At 41.2% G+C, this 24,143-nt stretch overlaps 1 protein-coding gene across 3 annotated transcripts; it reads right to left on the reverse strand.

Annotated features, from left to right (window-relative positions):
* Positions 1-1,350: 1,350 nt before the first annotated feature.
* On the reverse strand, positions 1,351-22,546 carry LOC111262034 (insulin-like growth factor 2 mRNA-binding protein 1). Of its 3 annotated transcripts, XR_002681337.2 has the most exons (8): positions 21,979-22,546; positions 13,455-13,811; positions 12,396-12,701; positions 10,828-12,061; positions 10,405-10,624; positions 9,947-10,111; positions 9,676-9,866; positions 1,351-1,507 (listed from the first exon to the last, which is right to left on the reverse strand). XR_002681337.2 is itself a non-coding variant. In XM_022836005.1 (7 exons), coding segments are annotated over exons 1-7 (2,391 nt in total). In that variant the 5' UTR covers positions 21,981-22,536; the 3' UTR covers positions 1,351-1,391. The 3 variants fall into 3 exon arrangements, 2 of the variants coding, with proteins under 2 accessions (XP_022691740.1, XP_022691739.1); XM_022836005.1 differs by lacking the exon at positions 9,676-9,866 and having other exon boundaries at positions 10,828-12,052; positions 21,979-22,536; XM_022836004.1 differs by lacking the exon at positions 9,676-9,866 and having other exon boundaries at positions 21,979-22,536.
* Positions 22,547-24,143: the final 1,597 nt, after the last annotated feature.

The following is a 24,143-nucleotide window of genomic DNA, read 5'->3' on the forward strand; positions in this document are numbered from 1 at the left end:
TCGGAACGCTTTTCATCCATTTTCGGTGTATCTTCAACATTAAGCCTAATTACCCCTAATTTAACCCCCCAGTCTTTTAACCCCCCAGGGAAAACTAATATCTAATAAGATAGATGAATCACTCGATCTCAAGAGTCGGTTATTCTAGAAAGGCACAATGTGACCAAGCGAGTGGATGAGTTTTAGAGCGCTTGTCTACTGAAAAAATTTGAGGCTGTATTCGATTGAAGCGGTTTAGAAGGTTTTGAAAGCTTTAGGTTTTCAAAAGCTTTTTGGTCCCTCTTAAAAGACTCCAGTATAGGTGAAATCGATAAAAGTTTTATACATTAAGTGAACTAATTAAGCTACAGATACCGAATATTTTGATTGAACCAAGTTCAATATCTATCAATGGCGTATTCTGCGAATGCTGGTAGGTTGATGCCATACGGACGACTTCGAGAGTTTCTATACATTTCGATCTCAAATTTTATCCAATATATGAATCTCCCTTAATATCTAATCTGGTTAGAGTTTCTCAACGTATTATATATGCGTGAAATAAAAGGTTCAGCCAGTTTAATTTACGTATTTATTTGGCTTCTATCACTTTATGGCGCCTATTATATAATTTCAATTTATGCACTCTAAATACGAGTGCATAAATGTGCACTGCGTTTACCTGATAAGCGGAACGAATGGATTTTCATTGTCCACCAGAATAGCGCAAAACTATTATAGATCCTATAATGCACTATCTATTCAAACTTTTTTTGCGTGTCGGCACCAAAGATCTGAGTTTGTTCTATGAACATAATGGCGACGTCGCGTGAAGGTCATATACTAACGGCTATTGCCGATCCGGTCCACTGAATGTGGAGACGGCTCTAAGCAATTGAGGCCTACTTGATCAGGGTTGTGTGATTGGTAAACATGCTGCGCCAATAGCTATCAGGTAGCTAAAAAGGTTGATCGTATCTGATAATAGCCGAAAGGTGACGCCGCATGCGTTTATTAGAGCAGAAAACTCTATGACACCTAAAAGCCTATCGTACAGTTAACTGCGTAGTACTAGGCCAAAACATAATGGTCGTTTTTTTCACCTGCCAAAAAAAACGTCGCGTTTCACCCTCAAATTCTAGCAGCAAATTGGCTTATTATGCATTCGCTGTCCACTTAACTCAATTATTAGTCTCAATTAACTTCTGGCCAGAGAATTTCCGGTCTGGTATTGAAGAACTTACTACGATTTTTCTAGAAGAGCGAAAAATCTTTGAGCGGGAAAAAAACAAGCAAATTTTTTATCTGTTCTAAAACACCACACATTTCTACCTAAAATAGACACTCAACGAAATGAGTACAGGGTCAGCATTCGTCGGGGCGGAACGTTTTTATTTAACCTTGGTACCAAGCTATACGATCATGATGATGAATAATAATAGGACAAATAATAAATGGATCATAGCTGTTGTCCACTGTTTACTTATACTGCTGTTTGTTGTTGAAGTTGTGGTCGTCATCGTCCGTACTGTAATATAAAGACACCAGTAGATGATTCGAATATCAATAATCATAATAAGAGTTATTAATATTATACCATAATCATAATCATGTAGTATTCTTCGTATCCTTATTACTCATATTAGGAAGTAATTTTTCACGTTTGTGTTCATCATTTTTCTTCTTCGTATCGCGTGTTATCGTTTGTTTTTCTGGTTGTTATTGTTGTCGTCTATTTATCATGATACTCAGTAGATATAATAGGGTTGATTATTATCAAACATCAGTGGATTCTTGATGAACCGTTGGCTTAATTCGTCTGCTATCTGTTGTCATGACATTACCAGTGATGTACCCTAATCGTAATCCTGTCTAAATAGAACTTCATAGTATACCTGTCACGATTACCAAGTCATAGGTGTTTTGAGACAAGGAAACACATTCGTTTTTGTTGTTTTCACTGTTCTTGAACTGGTTCCGTTATGGTTGACACAGAATTAGTTCTACTAACAACCTGTTTCGCACTGACGTTAGCTGTTTATAATCTTAATCAGATGTTCTCATATTTATCAAAATGGTACACCTGTTTTTCACCAGCTATCTGCTCTCGGCACCATTGAAACACTATATAGTTAGGTTTGTTTGTGTCTGCTTACTATCGATTGTTGCTTCCTCATAATGTTTTTTTTTGTTTTGTTGATCTCGGGAAGGTTTTTGTCGGTTTTCTTATTTGTTATAGTTTTCGATTCCTTCTTGACGAATAATCGTCAATTAAGGACGGAACAGGCAGCCAGAAACGTCATAGGTCAACGTAGATCGAGTCTAACCGAGGTGTACCCACTGATTATAGAAGAGTGCACGCACACAATGTTGCTCATTTTTCGACGCGTTTGACCTTTAGCCGAGTGGACTGGCCCGAACGCCAAGAGATAAACAACGTGTTCGCAAATGTATCAGATGCATTTAATTTAAATGTTTTAGCAAGCTCGCTTGGCATAGATCGAATGCACCCTTTTTCCTCTGGGCACAGCTTAAAACAACCAGATCAGACTCGAACGTTCAACTGCTTCCGATTTTACATCAAACCGAGCGCTCCATAAACGTCTGGCTGTCTGGCCAGAAAATCACTGCAGATATCGTTATTTTCCTCTGCAGCAAAGGTGTCCAATAACAGGGCACAGTGCATTTTGCGTGTGCACGCTAGCAAATGTAGTTCTGACCCAGCGTGAACCAACTGTGATGGCAGCGGATGATTGCTTAATGGAAACAAAATAAGCTTTAAAATTGCAGAGCATCACTATCACCCCCATACGTGTAAAGACTCAGCTGCGAAGCATGCTTTTTCTATTTGCTTGTACGAAACTTCAGTAAGTTGTTCGTGTATATAATCGTAACCGCAAGCATTAATATGAGAGAGAATTACGTTTATGTGATCCATTATTCGGTTCCATCGTCGTCTCCGCAAGTCAGTCTGTCGTCTATGTCTATGCATCCATGAATCTCGCAGCAGTGGTAGTAATAATTATTCCGTATTCTTTTGTTAATTTCTGTTTATCTTTTTACCGTTTCTATAGATGATATAGTGTTTAGCATGACGCCATTCATTATATCATAGAAGGGTCGGACATCGGCATTATGTCTATTGCCTTTTTCATGTATGATGGCTGAGCGTTTCGCTTCGACGCAACGTAACTGCTTAATCATAGCAGGAAGAATAATGTTATAGCTCTATTCGTCACGTTTGTTTGCGTGTCACTATTTGTCAGTATTTGCGTAGCGATGTTGAAGAACGTAGTACACATCATAGAGATATATCTGTTACGTATTCATACTTTGTCTTCCAGCACTCTAATCATATAATCAGTATACTTAATAATATAATCGCTGGTATCGTTCTTCGCATCATTCTTATTAGTAATTATTATCATCATCATCATGAGTTTTATTATCAGTACTATTCATCAATATTATTTCTCATTGACACAGAATAGTTATAATAACCGTAGTAATTATCATAATATCAGCAATAATCATGACATTGTTTGATATTGTTGTTGCTGTATGTATTGTTGTTTGTTTGTTTGTTTTTACTTTTTGTTTATTTCTTGTTACTATACGTAGTATCGTTTTGTTATTATTAATATATCATGATGATATTTTCTTCTCAAAGACACCAGTCAAGAATATGCGCGCCACACTTTTCCATGTTTCTGGTCGCTCTCATCACCTCCGTCGGCCAGTTCATCGTTGTCTTTATCGTGTCATCGTCTTTTACCGTTCCATGTTTTTGCCTGTATTTCCTTTTACATCCAGCTTATTAACTCGCGTATTGTTTCTTTCTAAACCCTCGTTCTGTGTCAATATAAACACTTATGTATTTCATTTCTAATTCTATCTATTAGTCATATTGTTGCCTAGATGGTATTGTCATTATAATCATGTAATCTATCGAATCCGGATCGGACGCGTAGCAATCACTTGCGATGTAACGGTCATGACAAAGGCAATCAATAGCTCACAATGACAGCAATAATAATAATGATCAGAATATAACTGCAATCATAACAATTCATGATTCTTAATATTATTATTATTATTATTATAGCGTTATTAGTCTTACATATCTCTATAGAGACTTTCATAAATCTAAGGCTTTTCAGCGCTTTAGCCTGCGGTGCACAATGGGATAAAGGGCAGATGCACCCGCACTGTTCTAACGCGATCTGAGAGCGTTCAATAACGCAGAAAAAAATTTCAACAAATAATAGCCGTTTAATTATATCTCTCCACCTATTCTCATCGAATAAAAACTGTATGGGTTTGCTTCTCCGTTCACTCTATGACGTCCCTCTATCTAGCATCTATATTTACTCGTTCTACGGCATTTCTTGTCAATTACATTCTTTTGTTAAGTTATTTTCTGAACATTTTCTATTTCGCTCGCACTGCCGTACACGGGATATGCTGGTTAGCATGTAGCCACATGTACATCCTGTTGATGGTACTATATCTTTCTTCAAGTGCAATATTTCATACAGTTTCCGGCATATCTAAATTATTACTATCCCTATTATTATGAGTGATAATAGTAGCCAACATCCATGTTAATGTCTAGTTCTACATAGGCTTGAACCAGGTCTGCCATCAAGATGACCAGATGGGATAATCGCATGCCTCTTTGACATTCCCAGTCATCGAACGGGAGAGAGAAACAAAATATGCACTTTCTGCCACCATAATTGTTTGCACATGTAATAAGAAAGGCGGAGCTAAATAATGGCCATGCCCGATTTCGTATATTGGAGCATATCTACACACAAGAATCCGAAAGCCACTGGTCAGCATTGAATTAATAATTATTCGATCAACGGCACATTTGCACAAAGATCTGGAAGCATGAACAGTTGAGAATCCGCGCTACGCTATTGTATAATCAAGCGAAGATCAAAATTTCTTACACTCGATTCCATGCTAAATATCCGCCAATACATGTTTCGTACCGAAATTTTATGTTTTTGATCATAATTATACCACGACAACAGCTGACCGCGGCTATCAGTAGCAATTTCTTGTGCTGTCCTGTGCTAAAGCTTGAGATTAAAGAAAAGAAACTGGGGTACATCACCTTATTATCGTATCAAGACGCGATTGCTTATTAGATACACACCCATCTGCTCGGCGCGCACTGACTATTTTCCGCTCTTTGTATGACAATTTAGCAGACGAGATTTTCGGCGACGGCGCCAAGTTCAAGTTGGCCTCACTGTTCTCAATTTAGTTCAGTAGCATTAGATGGTGGAACAGACATCGGTCGCATAATTTGTTTGAATTTTTTATCAATTTTACAGTACCGGATCTTTCTGCAGAGTATTTACTTACGAATGACAATGTTCAATGGTCTGCAAAAAAAATTCAAGGTTTACGGCTGTCTAAACAATGCTCTGTCTATCATTAGGCGCGGGTTCGATGACAACGAATATCGGCTAGAACACATTATGGTTGTACTTTAGCGAATAATAACACCATAGATTAACATGATCCCTAATCAACTCAATTGACACAACAAAAAGCGATTCTCTCAGTAGCAGCGTTTCTCCGTTGTCCGTTCAGTTGTAATAGTTACACCTTCAAGCACACTTCTCACCTTGTTATCGTATTATCTTCTTCCTTTGTTATTGTTGTCGTAACTTATTATGGTAACGTTACAATAGTAATAACTGTGAGAGTAATGATGACTTGGGTATTTCCCGCCTTTTACATTCGGAAAACATCCGAAACCTAATAAATCTCATATCGCTATCATGATATGGAAACTAATAATAATTATTTAACTGCAAGAATAAGCATTTTTATCATAATAGTATAATAATTTTAATGATCATGTTATGCTAATTGCTTTTCCAGAGCTTGGTTTTTTTGTTTCTCTGCATTCCTGCTATATCCGTCAGTATCCTCTGTCAGGCAGTGGGCAATAGCCAACTCAGGGGCATCCGCCTCAGAAGACGCCACATGCCGTTCCCGTTATATGTTGGTTGCTCATTTAATTGGTTTGTTTGTTTTCAATCAATTGCAGTAATATTTATCGTACTAGACATATGATGGTATGCCATACTAATTATTCTTATCATTAACGTTGTTATTATTATCATCATCATCAGTATTTATGGGTCAACATTGTATGCATTACGATTAATATTATTATTATCATCGTTATGTTTACGGCTTTTTTTTTTAATATTGTATTGTAGTTTCCAGTCTTTAGAGGGATATTATTGTTGTTGTTATTATTATAATCAGCGATTATAGTGTCCTTACTTATATTTTTTTGCTCTAACATCAACCAGTTCGTTTTTTCCCATTTCACATTATCTGTGTGTTGTTGGTTGTAATTGCGGTTGTCGATAGATTTTGTTTCGCTTTATTACGATGATGCCATTGCGGTTACTGTTTCGCCATTGGGTCATTGTATGTTCCTTATATTATTTTAGCGCATTGGTCACAACACATCTATGGAATATTACTATTGAATGGTGAGAGAGCATTTTTTAATAGCATAATTATTCGTATTATTATAGTGGGTTATAGTCTCGCTCATACTTCCTTTCGTGACAATTTTATGACAAAATAACAGTATTACCCATATAATCTAAATCATATCGTGTGGTTTCCTGTCGTTGTCGATATTAATGTGATTATTATTATTATCATCACCATAATTTTTATCATGGCTTACTTGTGGTTTATCGTTTTTTCATAATCATGGGTATGTTCTTCGTATTGTGTTGTACCTGTCTAAGTAACAGTATCAAGTATTTAGCTCATTATTTAACATCTGTTCATATTATTTCACTATCTGACGTATTATGTCGCGGCACAAATTCGATTGTTGTTATTGGTTGCTTTTAATTATACTCATGAAGACAATCATCAAGTATTTATTGTCATAATATTTAATGTAGTAATATAATGTCGCTCCATAATATTCGTCATCCCTTATGATTATTCTTATTAGTATTATTGTTCTCATATTGTCGATACTATTCGTATGACGGTTGTTGTGTGATAGGTTACCTGTTGTTGTTGTTGTTGTTGTTGTTTGCTGCAGCGCAATCAGTCGATAGATTAGCCAATTTATTTTGTGGTGATCTGTCTTTTCCAGTTTCAGAGTCAATGTCTAATTAATTCGTCGTTAATATTGTGATAAAGTCGTTAGCTTGCAACTGTCTTATCATCGTCTCTATCAATACCTACAATGTGTATATATATATATATATATATATATATATATATATATATATATATATATATCAGCGTCACCTGCACCTCCTTGTATATCTTTGGGCCTCTGCTTCGAGTCTGTCTGTATATTAGCTTCTTATCATCCTACGTTGACCCTTTTACGGAGGAGCTTATTGTGTGTCCCTGTTTTTCGTTTTTATCTTACCCACTTGTGTGTGGTGTCGGTGTATATATATATATATATATCTAGTCGGATATCATTTTGCTTTTTCAGCATTATAAAATACAGCGTCGCTCGATCGGTTGGTTTGGTCAGATCAGACAGTTGCACAGCTTTAAGCGTTATCAAATGTATGTGGAAGACGCCAGGCCAAAATCTAACGACAAATCGTTCCCCACGCCCACGTGTCGTCCTTCCGAAAATCGTTTTGTTGTTTTACTATAACCCAACTACCTCCCGTTAGCCTCTACAGTTCCGCAGCTAAATTGCTGCCTGAGGCATTTGTACGAAGTAAAGCTCATCGAAATCTCCCTAGGATCCATTTCTATTCATATCGCTGCTTTTTTACCAGTCCCTCTCTGGGGTTCTCCTAACGACATTTTCACTTCTGCCATGTATGATGTTTCCGCCGCTGGCTTCGAGACATGAGTCCTCGACAAATCGTCCGTGTCCACTAAAATGTATCCGTGGGGTCGCTCATACAACTTACACGCCCCCTTTTTGAGCGAGTGTCCCACCAACACAACTGTATAGGGCAAAACCCGCGGCTCCGCCATTAAGTCTTTCATATCCTCTTTTCTTCACATGTATGTATATATATATTTATATCTAGTATATATATATAGCATTAAATATATATATATATATATATTATAAATACACCCTTAAAGACCACCTATTTACCGTTTGCTGTTCCTTTCCTTTGTATCTTAAAGGGGGTTCCTCTAACGTGCAGTAAGTGTTGTGACAGCGGCAAGGCCTAGACGCACGCGGTGGTTAAGTTTACACGGACGGTATCTATCTATGTCTTTATGTCGCTTTGCCTCCAGCATTATCATCAATCTCTTCATTATCTTCCTCTTTTACTCCTGTTATATATCGCTAACGTTATTGATACGACGTTTACATATCGTTCTCATTTTTCTCTGCCGGACCGCGCATCTCCAACATTTCTGGCTTTCGAATAACGCGCCGAACTACGACACACTTTAAAGATCTTTGCCGGGCAAAAGACACCACGGGCAAAGAGGCGCCGCTGGCACGAATCGACCTAAACGGAGATACGCGGCTTTCGCGCACCGGCTCACAAGGACATCCGAGACGTGTAGGGGAACTGGCGTCGAAAGGCTTATGCTAAAAGGACCTGGCGCAAAAAATAGAGCCATTTTTTCAGTTTTATTAAGTAATATCCAATGACCTGATAATCACCACTAGATCGACTTCGTTTGTAGCACAATGGTGAGTTTGGATGTTCCCCACTGGAGTGGCACATGCACAATAATGCCGGAGGGGGCACAAATCGCTTTTCCGTTCTGTTAAAGTGTGGCTGAATCGCCGATTACGCTGCACAGGGCACTTTCCTTATAGAAGAAAAAGCCCAAAACGATAACATTTAAACTTAAACCAAATATAATCATTCTTAGATTATTATCCATTGTTGTTTGTTTTTATTCCGTATTATTATAGTAATAATTAAGTTGATTCCTCACACCAAAACGTCCGCCCCGTTTTTTGTCCCGGAAACGCGCCGTAACCACCAGAAGCCCAGAACCACACACGGTCAGCTATTTGTTAAACAAATTATCAATTAATCGAATCGAGTAAAAATTCGTTCTTTAATATTTGTATTAGCTCATTGTTGACTTAGCATAGTGCTATTCTCATCGTTATTAGCTTTGTCAACATCTATGCCACACCGACAATTTGAGGAAACTGCTTATTCGCAATGGGTGTGGATGCGATTTTATGAGTCATGTGTGTTTTCGCTACCTCGGGCTGGCGTGCGCTTCCGAAACGGAAAAGTGTGAGAATCGTCCATCACCCCGACCGCTCATGTCTTGTTGAAAATATTAGTTGGTGGTGTTTGTTCACTTGTTCCTATTGTTGTTGTTATGGTGGTAAATGTTCACGATGCTGTTTATGCTGTTGATATTATTACTGGTGTTTCTTCGCGGTCGACATCGTGTTCCAGACCGAGCCTGCGCGGTACGCACATGTCATCGCGCGCCGCCATGCCATGTGTGGGCATAACGTCCACACACACACACACACACACGACAACCTCGCGCCATTTCGTCGCTGTTAAAAATTCTCCAGCTATGGATGCTGCTGTCACCGGCACTGCCATCGACGTTTAGTCTGAACCACTTATTTCCTGCCGACGAAGATGGAACTGACAGAGGCATAGAAAGTGGACAGACCAGAGGGGCCGTATGCTGTCAATGAAAGAAACTTACCCCCTCCCCCGCCCGCTTCTTCCTCCTACTCGTTCCTTCACCCGTTTTCACAACAAGATGTCGCCCTGTTCATTTTCCCCAGATCGCATTCCATGATCCTCTCTGTCCCTCTGAAGACAGATCGTTGCGCTAATTGGAGGAGATCATCATCATCGAGTAATGGCGACTTGATTTCTGGCAGATAGACTTGGCTGAAATACAGAAATGGCGCTAAGTCGTCCTGTCGGTCGGCTAGTCGTTCAACACTGGCTCTCGGATTTGTTGCACTCACCGTCCACCTTCTGGGTAGTAGTGACAGGGGTGGTGGTTGCAGTGGGGGTTGCGACGGTCGTGCCAGCAGCGGTTTTAGCCGCTGTGGCCACAGCCGTCGTTACTGCTGCATCGTCCTTCTTTTTGAGGGCAGCGTTGTTATTTGCGGTTGATGTTCCTGATGGGCCTACGATTGTTCAAGACGAAACAGCCCGAATAAACGAACACTTTATAGCCGTTACGTAACGGAGTTTGTTTTGGCATAAACCGAGTGAGACTCGAAATAACAAAAGCTCATAATAAGAGTGTTGGGTGTAACAAAATATAAACACTAATAAAAGATTGTGCTATGCGAATGTACGAGAGCCTTCTAAATTGAACTGGTATGAAGTTTTTAATAGATTTTTGTGAAAAATTATAAATGTCGAAAAATATAGACGGCAGCGTGCTCTTCAAGGATATTAATCATGAACTACATACCAGAAGTGTTCGCGTTTCGTGCAACAAGAGCGCGAATCTGCCTTTGTGCGGCCTGAACGGCGTAGAAGTCCCCAATGATGTGAACGGGCGTCTCATCGTCGGGCTCTGGACTGCTACTTTGCCCGCCCCTGGACGATTCTTCTGGAAGTTTGATTAGCGCATGCGTCAAGCGCTGTAGCTCTTTTACTGTTTGTCCGCCTTTGCCGATAATGCGACCCACCTAATAGAGAAGAATTAAATAGTAATGAGTAAATTGATTACGAAATATTTTCGGAATATTAACACCTATATATATTGGTATGCTAAACGCAAACAAAGTAATATAAATTGCAAGAAATAACAATGAATTATTCCGTAAACACTTGAAACACTGACTTCTGCTACTAATGACAATTGCCCGCGATATATGTTGACAACACTTGCCTGGTTGCTAGGCACGTTCATTTCGACGCGCAGGTGGCCAGCCTGTACTTGCGGGTCGGCAGCAGCTTCGGGATTCGAATCTAGGTGTTGTGCCGCCTCGAGGAATACCTTACGATAGAGTAGGCATTGGGCTCGCCACTGCGCTTCGGCTGAGCCGGTAAGCGTCACTCGTCGGTCCGACGGATGGGGGTAGATTCCGACACCACCGACGCCGCCTTCCCGTCGACCGGCTGGCTCCGCCCCCGAAGAGCTAGGGGTGTCGTCCTTTGAACCATCCTTCTTAGCCGCATCGTCCTTCGAGCGGTTCTCCTCTTTGGCGCTGCTAGGCGACACCTTGATGCTGCAGCCGGACACTCTTATCATCTCCCGGATTGACGAGCCGCCCGTGCCGATAATGGCCCCAACGGTGCATGATGGAACCCATACCTGGACCGTCTCTACGCTGCCGTCTCCGGGAGGATAGAAATGTCCGCCGGGGGCGGGCACACCCATGGGACCATATGGAGGCCCGTAATGGGGCAACCCGTGGCCTCCAGCACCAGCTGGCCCTCCGGGGCCACCATGATGCGCATGTGGTGGTGGAGGTGGCAGTGGTGGCCTATGGAACGGCGGTGGGTAGGCGGGAGGAGGCGGGGGAGGTGGGGGCGGACCCATGCCTGTCCCGTGGCCTCCCCCAAGGCTATGATGATGATGATGATGATGATGATGATGACCCATTGCCCCGCCGGCACCACCGTGACCCATTGCGCCGCCACTCCCATGGCCACCTTGACCAAGCGGGCCTGGCGGTCCACCGTAGCCGCCCATCATCGATGCTGCTTGCTGCATATCATGCTCATAGCACTGTCGCATCTTCGCTGTAATCTGTTGTTGAGCTTTCGACATCTCGTCAAGTGAACCCTTAATAATTATCACTCGTTCACGAGGATCCGCCATTGACGAAACGTTGACCTTCGCCGAGGTTTCGTCCATCACTTTCTTGATGACAGCACCACTGCGCCCGATGACTCGGCCAACTAGATTGTTATGTGCAAGCAGCTTAAGCACGATTGGTTCGTCTGAACGTTTGGCAGCAGCGGCGGCGCCGGAATCCGACGGATTCGCCGCTTCCTGCTGCATCACCTCCAGTATCTTTTTGCAGGCCGCCGAGCAGTTATCAACGGACCCGTAGATGTTGATTACCTTCTCCACCTGTCCCTGATTGTAAATGCCTCCCGCGTCTTTCCTGTTATCACTCGAAGTTTCAAAATGACAACAGATAATAGTGTACCTAGTTAGCATGGTCAGTTCGCCGGAGGCTTTGACTGCGCATATGATTGCTGAGCCGCACCATAATACATAATATAATAGCTAATGTTTGCATAAATGATATAATTACGGTAATGCTGGTAACAATCAATACATCGTGCCAAATAATTATCGAGAAAGATACGTTCATAAGGCTGATTGACTTGTCCATAATAACAACAGTTTCGGATTCATTGTCATCATCATAATAATGACCATCATAAGCAGTGCGTCCCGAGTTAATTTATCGCAAGGTTCCTCTAGTTTCATCAGGCACTTACCTATGCACATCGACTCTTGCGCGGCTCTGCTGCGTAATCTGCTTGATGGTCGCGCCGCTCTTACCGATGATGGCGCCGACCATCTCTGAGGGAACCAGCATGCGGAGCGGGATATCCTTCGGGGGCGGTGGGGGCGGGCCCAGAGGCGCGTGACCGTGACCACTTGGGCCTCCGTAGGGCCCAAATGGTCCTGGTCCTAAGCCTCCGGCCAAGCCTCCCAGTCCGTTTGACATCCCGACGCCACCTCCACGACCGTTTGTGAGTCCACTGGCACCGCGACCTCCGCCCATTACGTTGTTGTGACGTCTGTAGTTAAGTTTAATAAACTAATGAGTAAAACGAGTAGGTGAATTAACGTGGTACGCAACGTGGTTCTTTAGGAGCGTGCCATGAATATACATGCGACTCGGCAAATGAATATACATGCAAATAACACGGAAATATTTTTCTAAAGGCCTATTTTACAAGATTTTCTAACGGAAAGGTATTTTTAGAGATCTAATGACAAATCTAAATATATGTAGATGCTTGAAAAAAATCGCTGAAGAAAAGAAATGAAACTTTAATTGAAAACAAAAGACCTTTTCAATTTCATTGTTAAAATCGCGTCACCTCCCGTTAAGCACAACCTAGCTATAGCTTTCACCTATCAGGTAACATGTCGAAGACCTAGAAGATCCGTAGAATCTAAATGGATTTTCTGGTTTCGAAAAATGGCCCTTTTACATGTTTAAAAAATGACTTGTACGGCGTCTTGGACGAATTTAACGATTTCTGCGTCAACATCGCGAGGAAGCCGATTCCCCTATCTTTACCTGGCGCGAAGTTTTGAAATCATACCTAACCTACTAAATTTATCTATCAGGCAAATGACGTATAAATTCCGCACTGCAAGACGCGAATGAAAAACGAACAAACTCAAAATGCATGTTTCCTGCTTCCTCCTTTTTTCATCACCGTAATTTCTATTTCGCATGGTTTTGTTATTGAAACAAAATCTGTTTTCTTTCTCTGAGTCAATAACGCACTTTGTTATTTCATTAGGTTATTTCCACTTACTTGTGAACGGGGTCGTGTCCGTTAAAATAAGTGTGGATGTGGCCGTTGCTGTAATGGTGTCCGTTGAAGGACGCCGAGCTATAGTACTCCGCTCGCAGAATTCCCCCTGCGTATGGGCGTCTAGCCAGGTTGCGCACGGCCTGCTCCGCCTGCTCGGGGTTATCGTAAGTCGCGGTCACGCGATAACACTCGCTTTTCTGCCCGAGCTGGCGATTATTTGACAGATTTCTCTCGTCCTCTAACGTGTCACACGACTGGATGTTGCCGTAAGTCGAGAGTAACGAACGAATGTCCTGTTTGTCGACGCGCTTGGGAATACGGGAGACCAACACCTTACACGAGCCCTGCTGGCGACCCCTGCGAACCGCAGCATACCAACCAGTAGTAAATGACAGAACGACCGAAGTGAGTGATGGTTAGTAATGACGGCGCGACATCGGACCCATAAGAAAATATGAAGATGATATACGAACAAGTACGACATAATGTTAGCACAGGTTACTATAAAAAATACCAAAATATACTGCGACCTTGGTTAGAGCAGAACATATTAATCATTCGTAAATAAAAATAAGATTCAAACAACAACAGCAACAACAACAAACCTACTAGTTTCGGTTGCTATATTGAGCATAGATCAGTTGGGGCGGAATAGCCTGTAATCAGTGCATCTAATATCATGCGATCCGCACCAAGAGTGTCTTTGAGCATCCGTTGGATATACTAAATGCATTGACACTCACAACTCAAACAATCGATTTGATTGTTTATCATTGAACAAAAATTTAGATCAGATAAAATTTGAGGAATCCTAAAAGGCATTACACTCACTACAGCATGAAACACGCTCGCGATGACAAATTAGCAAAGCAGACATCAAGAAGATTTTCAAAACAAAAAAAAAGTAGACTTAAAAAACATATTATAAAACAATTACTTCCAAGAACAACGATAACAAAAAAACAACACAAACCGCGGAACTTATAAAACTCTAAAATCTTGATATATAGATAGAACATTATGGAGTACAAGTTCAGGCCGAATATCTCCGAACACCCCGTATTGATGAGGTGCAAATGTTGGCCCAAAATTCATCTGTTATAAGCTGTGGCGCTTGCCCTCTACAAGGGGTAAGGGGCAAATAAATGGAAGACTTCCGTTGAGTCCATTTCATAACAGGCTCACAGCTATTTTGATGAGGCTGGTCTCAAGCTGGCACTCGTAGACTGCTCTATATAAAGCGAGCACTAAAGAAGAAAGACGGTATTTTTAGGCACACCGTTTTGCAAGTACATCTTGCATTTAATTCAGTTACAATGTATTCGCGCTTATGAGGCATTGTAGGGTTCACCAAATTGACCAGGTTTGTCAATTGTATTACTTTTACGTATTTTTTTCTTCAATCACCTTTATCGGATAGCATGTGATTTGCAGAACTTGCGTGATAAATTTGACTTCGGAGCTAGGTATACTGAGTAGCATGTAACGAAATGGTAGTACCATTAAGCTTGTTCAAAGATTCAGTGTTTAAATCAACACGATGTCCAATTACTGTTAGATCAGGTACATATATATACTTTCATGATTTCCCAATGTACCGAGTGATGCATCACATACGACATATGCAAGGCTTAAACTAAAATTAGAAAACATTAATCCTTATTTCGTAGAGCGAGACACGCCAATAGTTGCCTCATTGAGCATCATTAAACATACTGGCGAAAAAATCACTCCGGGAATAAAACTGGGAGATATCAGAGCCGAATAGACCATTACTGAATATAATCAGAAATTTATTGTGCAGACACCTTGAAATATGCCGATTCGCAGCGCAATCACTAAGAGCAAAAAAAATTAGTCGACTACAAAAGTTCCGTATTATAGTACTAAATTAGTCGACTACAAAAGTTACGCCTTATAGTGCTCAGTCTAAAAATACATTATACTATATTTGTTTAGGCATTTTAGCCTACTTGAATCTCCTACTAGCTACCTAGCAGACTAACGAGGTTTGTCTGCTAGGTTACCATCAAACACAGCTACGCTGAAAAATAGTAGCACCGATACACACTCTTCGGCATGAATACAAAATAGTGTTTGTATAATCAGTTATCTAATAATCTTCTATTATATTTTCATTAGTTGGGTTGGCTTTCTCTTGGTTTCGAAGCCACGTACGAAACCTTCCTAATAAATGCTTTACTTTCCTTCTATATGATACCGTCTGCATGGTGACCACCGGTAATCGGCACAATCTTATTCTCGGTCACTGCTCCCGGACATCGAAATGACAAAACCGACCGCGAGAAAGACGGCCATGGGGTCAGTAGAGACTGAGCGCACCCAGGCAAACGCCATGGCACCACGAGCAAGCTAGCTGCGTGCGAGCACGAATATTTACGGGAAAATTAATGCCTATGTGGTAGTCGGCTGGCTAAACGGGGGTGAAGGATGCTTACAGGGAAGGAAAAATATCTTTAACAAATATAACAGAACGATGATAAAAGCGACAATGACTTCTTGCCATGCACCCATTCGACGATATCGTGCTAACTTCGCATCGAATCGTTTGCAGCATCTTGTCAGCCTTCTTATCATGTTTTCATTCATTAGCTAGTAGAATCAAAATCTACTCTATCGAAAGGTAAAACAGACCGGCGCCTGGGCGGTGGTCCCTGGCCATGATTAGGATATGTGCGTGGCGCATTCCCAGACGTTTGTTACTGTCAGTCCATCCACGATACACAGGTAACAGTTATCCGAACAGTGTTAAGTGCTGCTAGACACAACGACGACAATAATGATCCAGTCCATTCAAGGTGACTAAGCTGCATAATCGCAATGAGCGACGACAAAAACTAAAAACCAATAAAAGATTTACTCAAGAGAGCACGCATTCCATGAAAGCAATTTTTTTTACTCAAGCCTTCTGCCTGAAACGGTTACAACAAAGAGGAAGAGAACGCGCATAATGAAATTAGAGCTTTAAGCGCGAAACAATTAGCAGCAAATATTCACAGGAAGTTCAAAAGAAATCACAATCTGTTAGTAAAATATTTTTGGTATGAGTGCTACTTGCACAGTCTAAAAAAGAAGCACCAAACTGGATCACTATGACATAACTGATACTAAAGCGACTACACGAATAATACAAACAAGTTAAGCAAAAATCACTAGCCTGCACTGAGTATAAAATACGGCACCTATGAGACGTCATAATCATATGCTACTCGTGTGTAAATTCTGTAGACTTTTAGATTACCAGTGAATTGAGTTTTCCGTTTATCCTACCATTACTATCGTTCCACCTCTAATAAATTAGCACAACGTCATTTATAGGACGTAACCGGGAGATCAAACAGTCGGCAGGAACAAAAAAACACAGGCTTCAAATAAAACAAGAACTAATGAATAAAAGCAAACCGACGACCAACTAATATAAGCGCAGAAACAAAAACCGTGAACATCCATTAAAAACAACAGCGCATGATTCATTGATTTCCTCATCACCGTTCATTTGCGATAATGTGCGGCCAATTTTTCTCGATATTTTCCACTCGCCCAAAAATCGCAACGCCAGCGAAACAAAGAAAAACTCACTCCGTTCATTTCTCTCAAGCAACAACAAAAACACAAAATTTCATGAATCAATCAATCAATCAGATCAAGCAGTTAATCATCTCTACCTTCGATCTTGTGTCAGTCAGTACTGCCCTTAAGAGTTGGCACACTTCAATGGAAATCACAACGGAGAGGCACGGCCTCACTGCTATGTCATCTTCCTTTCATTGAGCCCATGTGTCGCCTCCAGTTCTGGAAACCAGTTCCCACCATCGGATCGGAAGTTTCCTACTTCACTCGAATGGCAAGTCGAATGGCTATGTAGTAGTAGTAGTAGTAGTAGTAGTAGTTGTTGTTGTTGTTGTAGTGGTTGGATTGGTTCGTGTAGCTGAAGGTGTATTCCTCGTGTATCACACAGCCTAGTCTTAAGAGATCCCCACCACCACGGTTTGTTTCGGCCAAACGCCAAGCGCTTCCCTAGAACGAGACCAGATATTCATATAGATATGAGAGCGGCGCCACAATCTGCTTCTAATTTCTGTCTTTCTATTCTAGCTAACACCGAAAGAAATCAAAAGATTACTAAACCCCAGTTACAATTCGATCGTATTTTTGTTGATGTACTTTGTTTTCGTTACAGGAGGAGTTTTTTTCGGCTTTTGAAGTAAAGTTTTTTTCAGCTATCCCTCTTACCGTACTCCTATCATCTGTGAAAAAGCAAGATATTAGGTCAAACTATAATCACACTAACGGTAGCCAATATACGCTATATTCGGCGAGTTAATTGCAATCTTCGGTTAATGGAAGATCATTTAATTGAAAGTCAACGAAAGCAAACGAAGTAAAATTAATAGGAAACCAAGGCACGAAAATTCATGGACAAAACGCAACCAAAAGCGAGGCCTTAAGAATACGGCACACAAGCGCCCATACTCAGCATACGACATAAAAGGAACAGCATCGCAGGCTTTTATAACACCTTGAATTATTGCCTTGGACCACACTATCATGTAAAAATATTGACTATGAGTTCGATTTTGACTAATTAATTTTAAACTAAACAATATTTCAGCGGCGTTCCCAAGTTGTTGTAAACTGTGCGCTCGTCATTCTGTTTCTGTGTGTCTTTGTATGTGTTCATATCTCCAAGAAGCATGAAAACAAAACGAAATCATCATTATGATCAAAATTGGTAATTACCTTAAATTCAATACGCGACGGAGTTAAGTTAAATATAATAGCCATCCATTAGCGATACATCTAAATTCAGTAAAGGGACGAGCATAAAACTTGCAACCATAACCGCTTGCAAAAATTATTCAAACCGAAACAGACAACCGACAACAAAATTATGAAATCAAAGCGTGCATTCAAGGTAACTAGAAAGCTGTCTCTAAAGCTTCATAATAGGGCTTATCGAGAGCCTTCCGACTCCGAGGGGCATAATTTCATTCACATCCTTCATGCACTCATGCTGCTAGATAAGGAAAAGCTGAACACTCAGGCTACCGCCATGTCCTGACTAAGTTACTTGTAACCTTAATATACCAAGTATTTACTGATATTATAATCATGGGTGTTAATGTGATGCATCCGCCAACTATGATAATATTTGGTTCATGCCTTTTGGTCAGGTAAAACTGAATTGTTGATATATGACGAGGCTATTTAATGTCGATTAGAATTTATGCGTCGGTTCAGTTCTATTATGTGTATACTGGGTGGGTCAAAAATGTCTTTGGACAGTTAGAAGAGGATACCTCTATTCAAAATGTGTTGTGCACTGTTATGATATCCGCTCTTTATTGCGATCCCCAAATGCTTTAATACATAATGTGAGTTGTCTACAGACGATTTTTAAACTGTTTAGCGACTTTTGGCCCATTCAGCACACATAAGGGCAGATTTATTGCACGATAATAGTAAATCTGCAGCACCTGCGGTCTATATCGCCTTAATGATCGATCTCCGCACAACCTCTCACAACAAGCTGAGCCGCCGTAGAAGTTACATCATTTAACGCTATTACCCAGCAGAAATGAATTAACAAAATAGAAGAGAAAGATCCACCATATATTGATGGTTGTCATATGTGTATGTTCATGATATTCACTTCCCAAAGCTCTCCTATGAGAGCTTCGTATTCGTATACATGTTTGCATTAAGTAAACAATACATAGTAAAAACATCATCCTCAGGTCATAGTACATAATCGAAAGCAGTAATATTAGGTAGAACACATTATACTTTAGATACAGCCCGGAGCATCTCGAGAGTCCCGTTAGCGCCATCGGAAGCCTAGCGAAATAACTTAAAATTGGACTTCAGTCGATCGAAATAGACCAAAGACACAATAGCAGCTAAAGTTCACCGGACAGACTTCATCTATCGTATAATGTGAATATACACTTTCAAATCATTCTGCCGTTGAGCAAGTTCTAACAGCTCATGAATCGACCAACAAAATTCAAAATACTCTGAGACCTATTTGCCGCTATGGTTCCTAAGTATTATTTATTGTAATCTCTTCTCCTAATAAGTATGCCCTCTACCTAACACCCATTATGAAAACCATTCACTTGCTGTTCTGTGTTGATCCTCACTTTTCTTTTGATTCGTCCTTCAGACTCCACATAACGAAGCCAGTTAAGCCGACGATACCCAAAGAATTTCCAACGTCGGCGGCATCGAGTGCTGGGGGTACAGCCAAGCAAACGTATATGGATTTGTAATGACAAATGGTCGAAGAATTATAGCACAAGCAACAGCAGCACTGGGAACAGCGACAAACCTCAACCAATAAGAGGCTCTGCCTTCTCTGTAATTACCTGCGACGCCTGCAGCAGCGGTTTTTCAAACGAACCACTTGCTCCTTGTACAAATACGTTTCCCAAGTGACACGTTACTGTTTCTCATCGTATAGCGCAGCCGCGTGCGTAGCATAGCAAATAATATATATCGAGTAAAGAGAAGTAAATAGAACTCGCGTGCACAAAGCTAAGTAGTTAGCTGTGTCACTACAGAAATCACAGAACGCAACTCGGATATATCCATCCACATCCATGCAGTTTTTCCTCTCAAAATAGGCTGCATATAATAGACACGCTGCAGCATGCTAGGCTATTTCGGCAACAATTACATTGTTATTCCGATGCTCGCCCACTCCATTTATCAGCGGATGTAACTGTACGACAGATCGCGTTTGTGAGCCATGTGTCTTTCACGATAATCAACCAGCCTATCGAAACATATCACATTGCAACTCTGGAGCGCCCTGAACGCAAACTGCCTGTTCTCTTGCTGTTACATGCTGCTGCAAACGTCGTCACGAAAATCCTACGCTACCGCTATTATTTCGACGACAGCAACAAAATCCAGCACAAAGAAAACAGGTAGTTTTAAAAAAAACATTACACAGCGAAAAAGACGCGAGGTTCAACGCGATCAGCAGGCACAACTCAATTCAATAGGCTCAACATCCACTTCGTTGTCACAGCATCAGTGATGACCACAGATAGGCCCGAACAGAGATAGAAACACCACAGCAAGTTTCGCAAATTCAGCGTACGTTAGAATCAAAAGCAAACGTTGTAAGGAGAAGAGCTAACACGAGGAGCAGCAGTAATAACAACGAATAGCTCTTGTAATGTAGAATGTAAGACGAATCAAGCGAGGCCGACAAGCAACAGAAGGTTCGGCCTATATAGCAAAACGCTATGAGACTAAATCGTACTGACTAGCACAGACACGTACGAAGAGTGCTCAACGCTACGGGCTCCTGACACCACCGGCAACAGCAATTAATGAAATACAACAAACTTGTAAAATGGTCGATTTCTTGCGGCACTTTGTCGCCTGCCTGTTTACGTCGTTCTGGGAACTCTTTGTTATTAGCGGCAACTTGCCGGTATCTATCCCAGCATAATGTCCGACGCAAACAGATACATAACAACGGTGGAAGCTACCGTGCAAGCTCAACCACGACAAGTCGACAGGCACTTCTCGGCGACGAACTTGCGCCGCACAGCAGAAACATGAATAGCTTGACCCAATGCGTAGTGCCGCGATCTTATTGTACACAATATGCAAATGAACAGAGGACACCAACGTGGGCAAACCTAATCTACGATTTAATAATGGTGGCTGCCTATAACCCGACGAAGCCACAAATCTGAGATCTACGCGATGTATGTAAAAATCAGCATCACCAACGCAACGGTTATCAACCACACGACCGTCGATCCTGCATGGCTGTCCGTCTACCTGGCGACGATGCACACACTAGGGACAAGAAGCCACCAAGAGTGGTTAACTCGTGACAAACACGCTTGCTACACACAGAAATCCCTATAACGCAGACTTAGCAGTTTGACCTCTCCCTCCGCTCGCACGTTAGACCGTATACGACCCGACGCCGCTTGCTTTTCTCAGCTCAGTGGACGACCCTCAGTAACATACGATGAATAGGTGATCCTCTCGTTATTAACCAAGCATCGGATGGGGACGCTCCGTGGGAACACTCGCGGCATGTAATGCCACGAGAAGCACTCACTACAAAGGCCAGTACAAACAGAAATACATTCACCTTGCAGCCGCTATGGACAAATTGCTGGGGACTATGCGTCGTTTCAGCCGGGTCGGTGGGTGCCGACAGCCTAGGCTAGATCAGGCACTTTTTGCTGGCATCAGTTAGCGGTAATACCTTTGCGTCCACGTCTCAGGAGTATGGTCTGCATTTTACTACCTAACAGCAGCCAAAGTTAATCACGATACAGCCTAAATAAAAAGTAGCATTGGGTAGCACAGGCATATAGACAACAGCAAGCAGCAGCCTGGCCGGATTATACCGGGTCGAGTGCCGTGTGCTGCGGCCACACACGCCTGAACCTCAAAGGCCGACTTCCTGTAGCTACGGCTTTTTCTGAGGGTGAAGCTACCCGACGCCAAAAATTCTAGTACTTACATGATGGCTGGCCTAGGTGGCCAAGTTGTCCCTAATTGCTTGCAGGGAGGATTTCAAGCTGGAAGATTGGTCGAATCGATATACCTCGTCTATGGGTGGGCCCGGTGGAGGAGAGAACAACTACGCGGCGGTGCACCGAATATGCCGCTAAATTTCGAATCTAAGCCCGCGGCACTACAAATCAAGCGCAGAGGCGCGAAAAGAAATGAGGCGCCGGTTTCATAAAACCACCAAAATCTCTCCCCTCGCACAAAGGAACTCTTGGTGCCAAGAATTGCTTGATCAAGCTTCGCATGGACATTGCAGATAGCTGCTTACAAATAGGCTTGCATAAAATTGTTCTAGACTCCTTCTACACTTCTATGTGCAGGCTTTACATATGAATATAAAAAAAAATTTGTAAGTTGATGAAAATTTATTTCGACGGACGCTAAATTACAGCAAAATTTGTGAGAAAAAATTATAAAATATCAATCTGACACAACTGTTCCAACACAAAAAAATTGTAAGGAATTTTCGCAATAAGTTCCGTAAAGCGGCTGAAATCAAGATTCAATAAATACGGATTTCTTTTAAATAAAACAAATTTGATCTGTTTCGAAAACCCCAATAAGAGATCGGGTTATCATATCTCGGCAAAAACAATTCGGTAGTAGTCAAAAAAAAATTGTAGCGCTGGTACAATAATTACGTTCATTGATGGGAACAATTGTTTAGACTCATTTTATAAGTAAGCTAAAACCGCAAAATCATCTTCAATATGTTTCCATTCTATTCGACCTGGCACTAGCGTGCATGATTTCACCGCTCACGCTAACCAAGAAAAGGTCGCATCGTATCGATTTCTCAATGTCATTTGATTTAATCACGTGTTCGCTGCATGGTACTCGTGCATAGAGTATGCGACAAAAGCCCTCAAGGCTTTTATCGCAAGTCTGCTGGTGACTCAGATTTAATGTACTTAAAGATTAAAGTCATACTGACTCACTGCATTCTTGAATTTTGGCCCTCGAACTTTGCGGTCTGCCCCACATCATATAAAATTGTCGAATGTTGCTAAAACGTTACAGAATAATGCACCGCACATAAAGCTATGTTCCTTCAGAATTGACTGGTAATTACTCAGTAGGCTTGCAGAATCCTTGGACTAAGGCCCTGCATCAGCTGTTGAAGCTGAAATATAATGAAGAAGAACCTAGTATAGAAGTATATATCGACATGGTGTAAGGTACTTGTCTGATCAAATGCCTAACGGTGACACCAGCGGAAAAATTCAGTTTAGTGTTAAGTACATAACGCCAACGCCTGCGGGTAACCCGCCCGACATTTGCGCCGAATCGTTCACACATGAGCACAATGTTTTGTTTTACTTGGCACAGCGGGTACGCACCACGCACAACACAGAGAAGCAAAAAAAAAACTAGCTCGTTCTTTTTGGCGAGCGTCCTTGACAGTGAAACGCTCTTATCAGTCTAAACTTCGTTATCCTTATCGTATAAAACAAAGTTTAACCTAACTCGCTGGCGGATTTTAACGCATGTGTACCAAAAATTTTCCACATATGACTGTAATATTCGTGATTGTTAATTAATGATATGACTCTAATAATGATCGTAGAACAGCTTGTTTACTCACCTTTTAGAAACACAGGATTTGGTTAAATAATAAAGGTATGGTGAATTCTAAAACTAAAATGCACTTTATAATAAAAAAGGCAAAATAAACTTACATAGACTTTCAAACACTGTAGTAGAAGTGGTACGACTTCGGCAAAAAAATCCTTTAATTTTCTCTATCATCAATGACCACTCGTTTGTCGAGCCACATTGACTTCTGCTGTTATAGGCCACAAACAGATATAAGAATTATAATTATTCAGAGCACTGAATGGGTTTATTAGAATATCAAGGTATATGAATTAATGAGCAACTTCTTGCCACCTCTTATTGCTGTATGTATAAGTTCTTTGTTTAGAAGACGCGTAAATTTGTTAAGAGCATCACTATGGCGTTAGTATAATTATAATAACTCCAAAAATGAACGTGGGTACGAGAATGCATATTTAGAGGGTTTCTACGAAGTAGACCTAGAGTCACTTTCTATCCGTTTTGAATTACTTTTCTGATATATTTCTCATAGAAAAAGGAATATCGATTTTTATTGAT

The sequence above is a fragment of the Varroa jacobsoni genome, unplaced genomic scaffold (assembly GCF_002532875.2).
Source record: "Varroa jacobsoni isolate VJ856 unplaced genomic scaffold, vjacob_1.0 scaffold_623, whole genome shotgun sequence".
Taxonomy (NCBI): domain Eukaryota; kingdom Metazoa; phylum Arthropoda; class Arachnida; order Mesostigmata; family Varroidae; genus Varroa; species Varroa jacobsoni.

What these genes read in the sequence shown, in the direction of transcription:
- LOC111262034 (XM_022836004.1), bottom strand. An exon ending in GGACACGACCCCGTTCACAA is followed by an intron (nt 12,702 to 13,454) that starts GTAAGTGGAAAT and finishes ACTTAACTACAG; the next exon opens with ACGTCACAACAACGTAATGG. An exon ending in GCAAGAGTCGATGTGCATAG is followed by an intron (nt 12,062 to 12,395) that starts GTAAGTGCCTGA and finishes TGAAACTTCGAG; the next exon opens with TGATAACAGGAAAGACGCGG.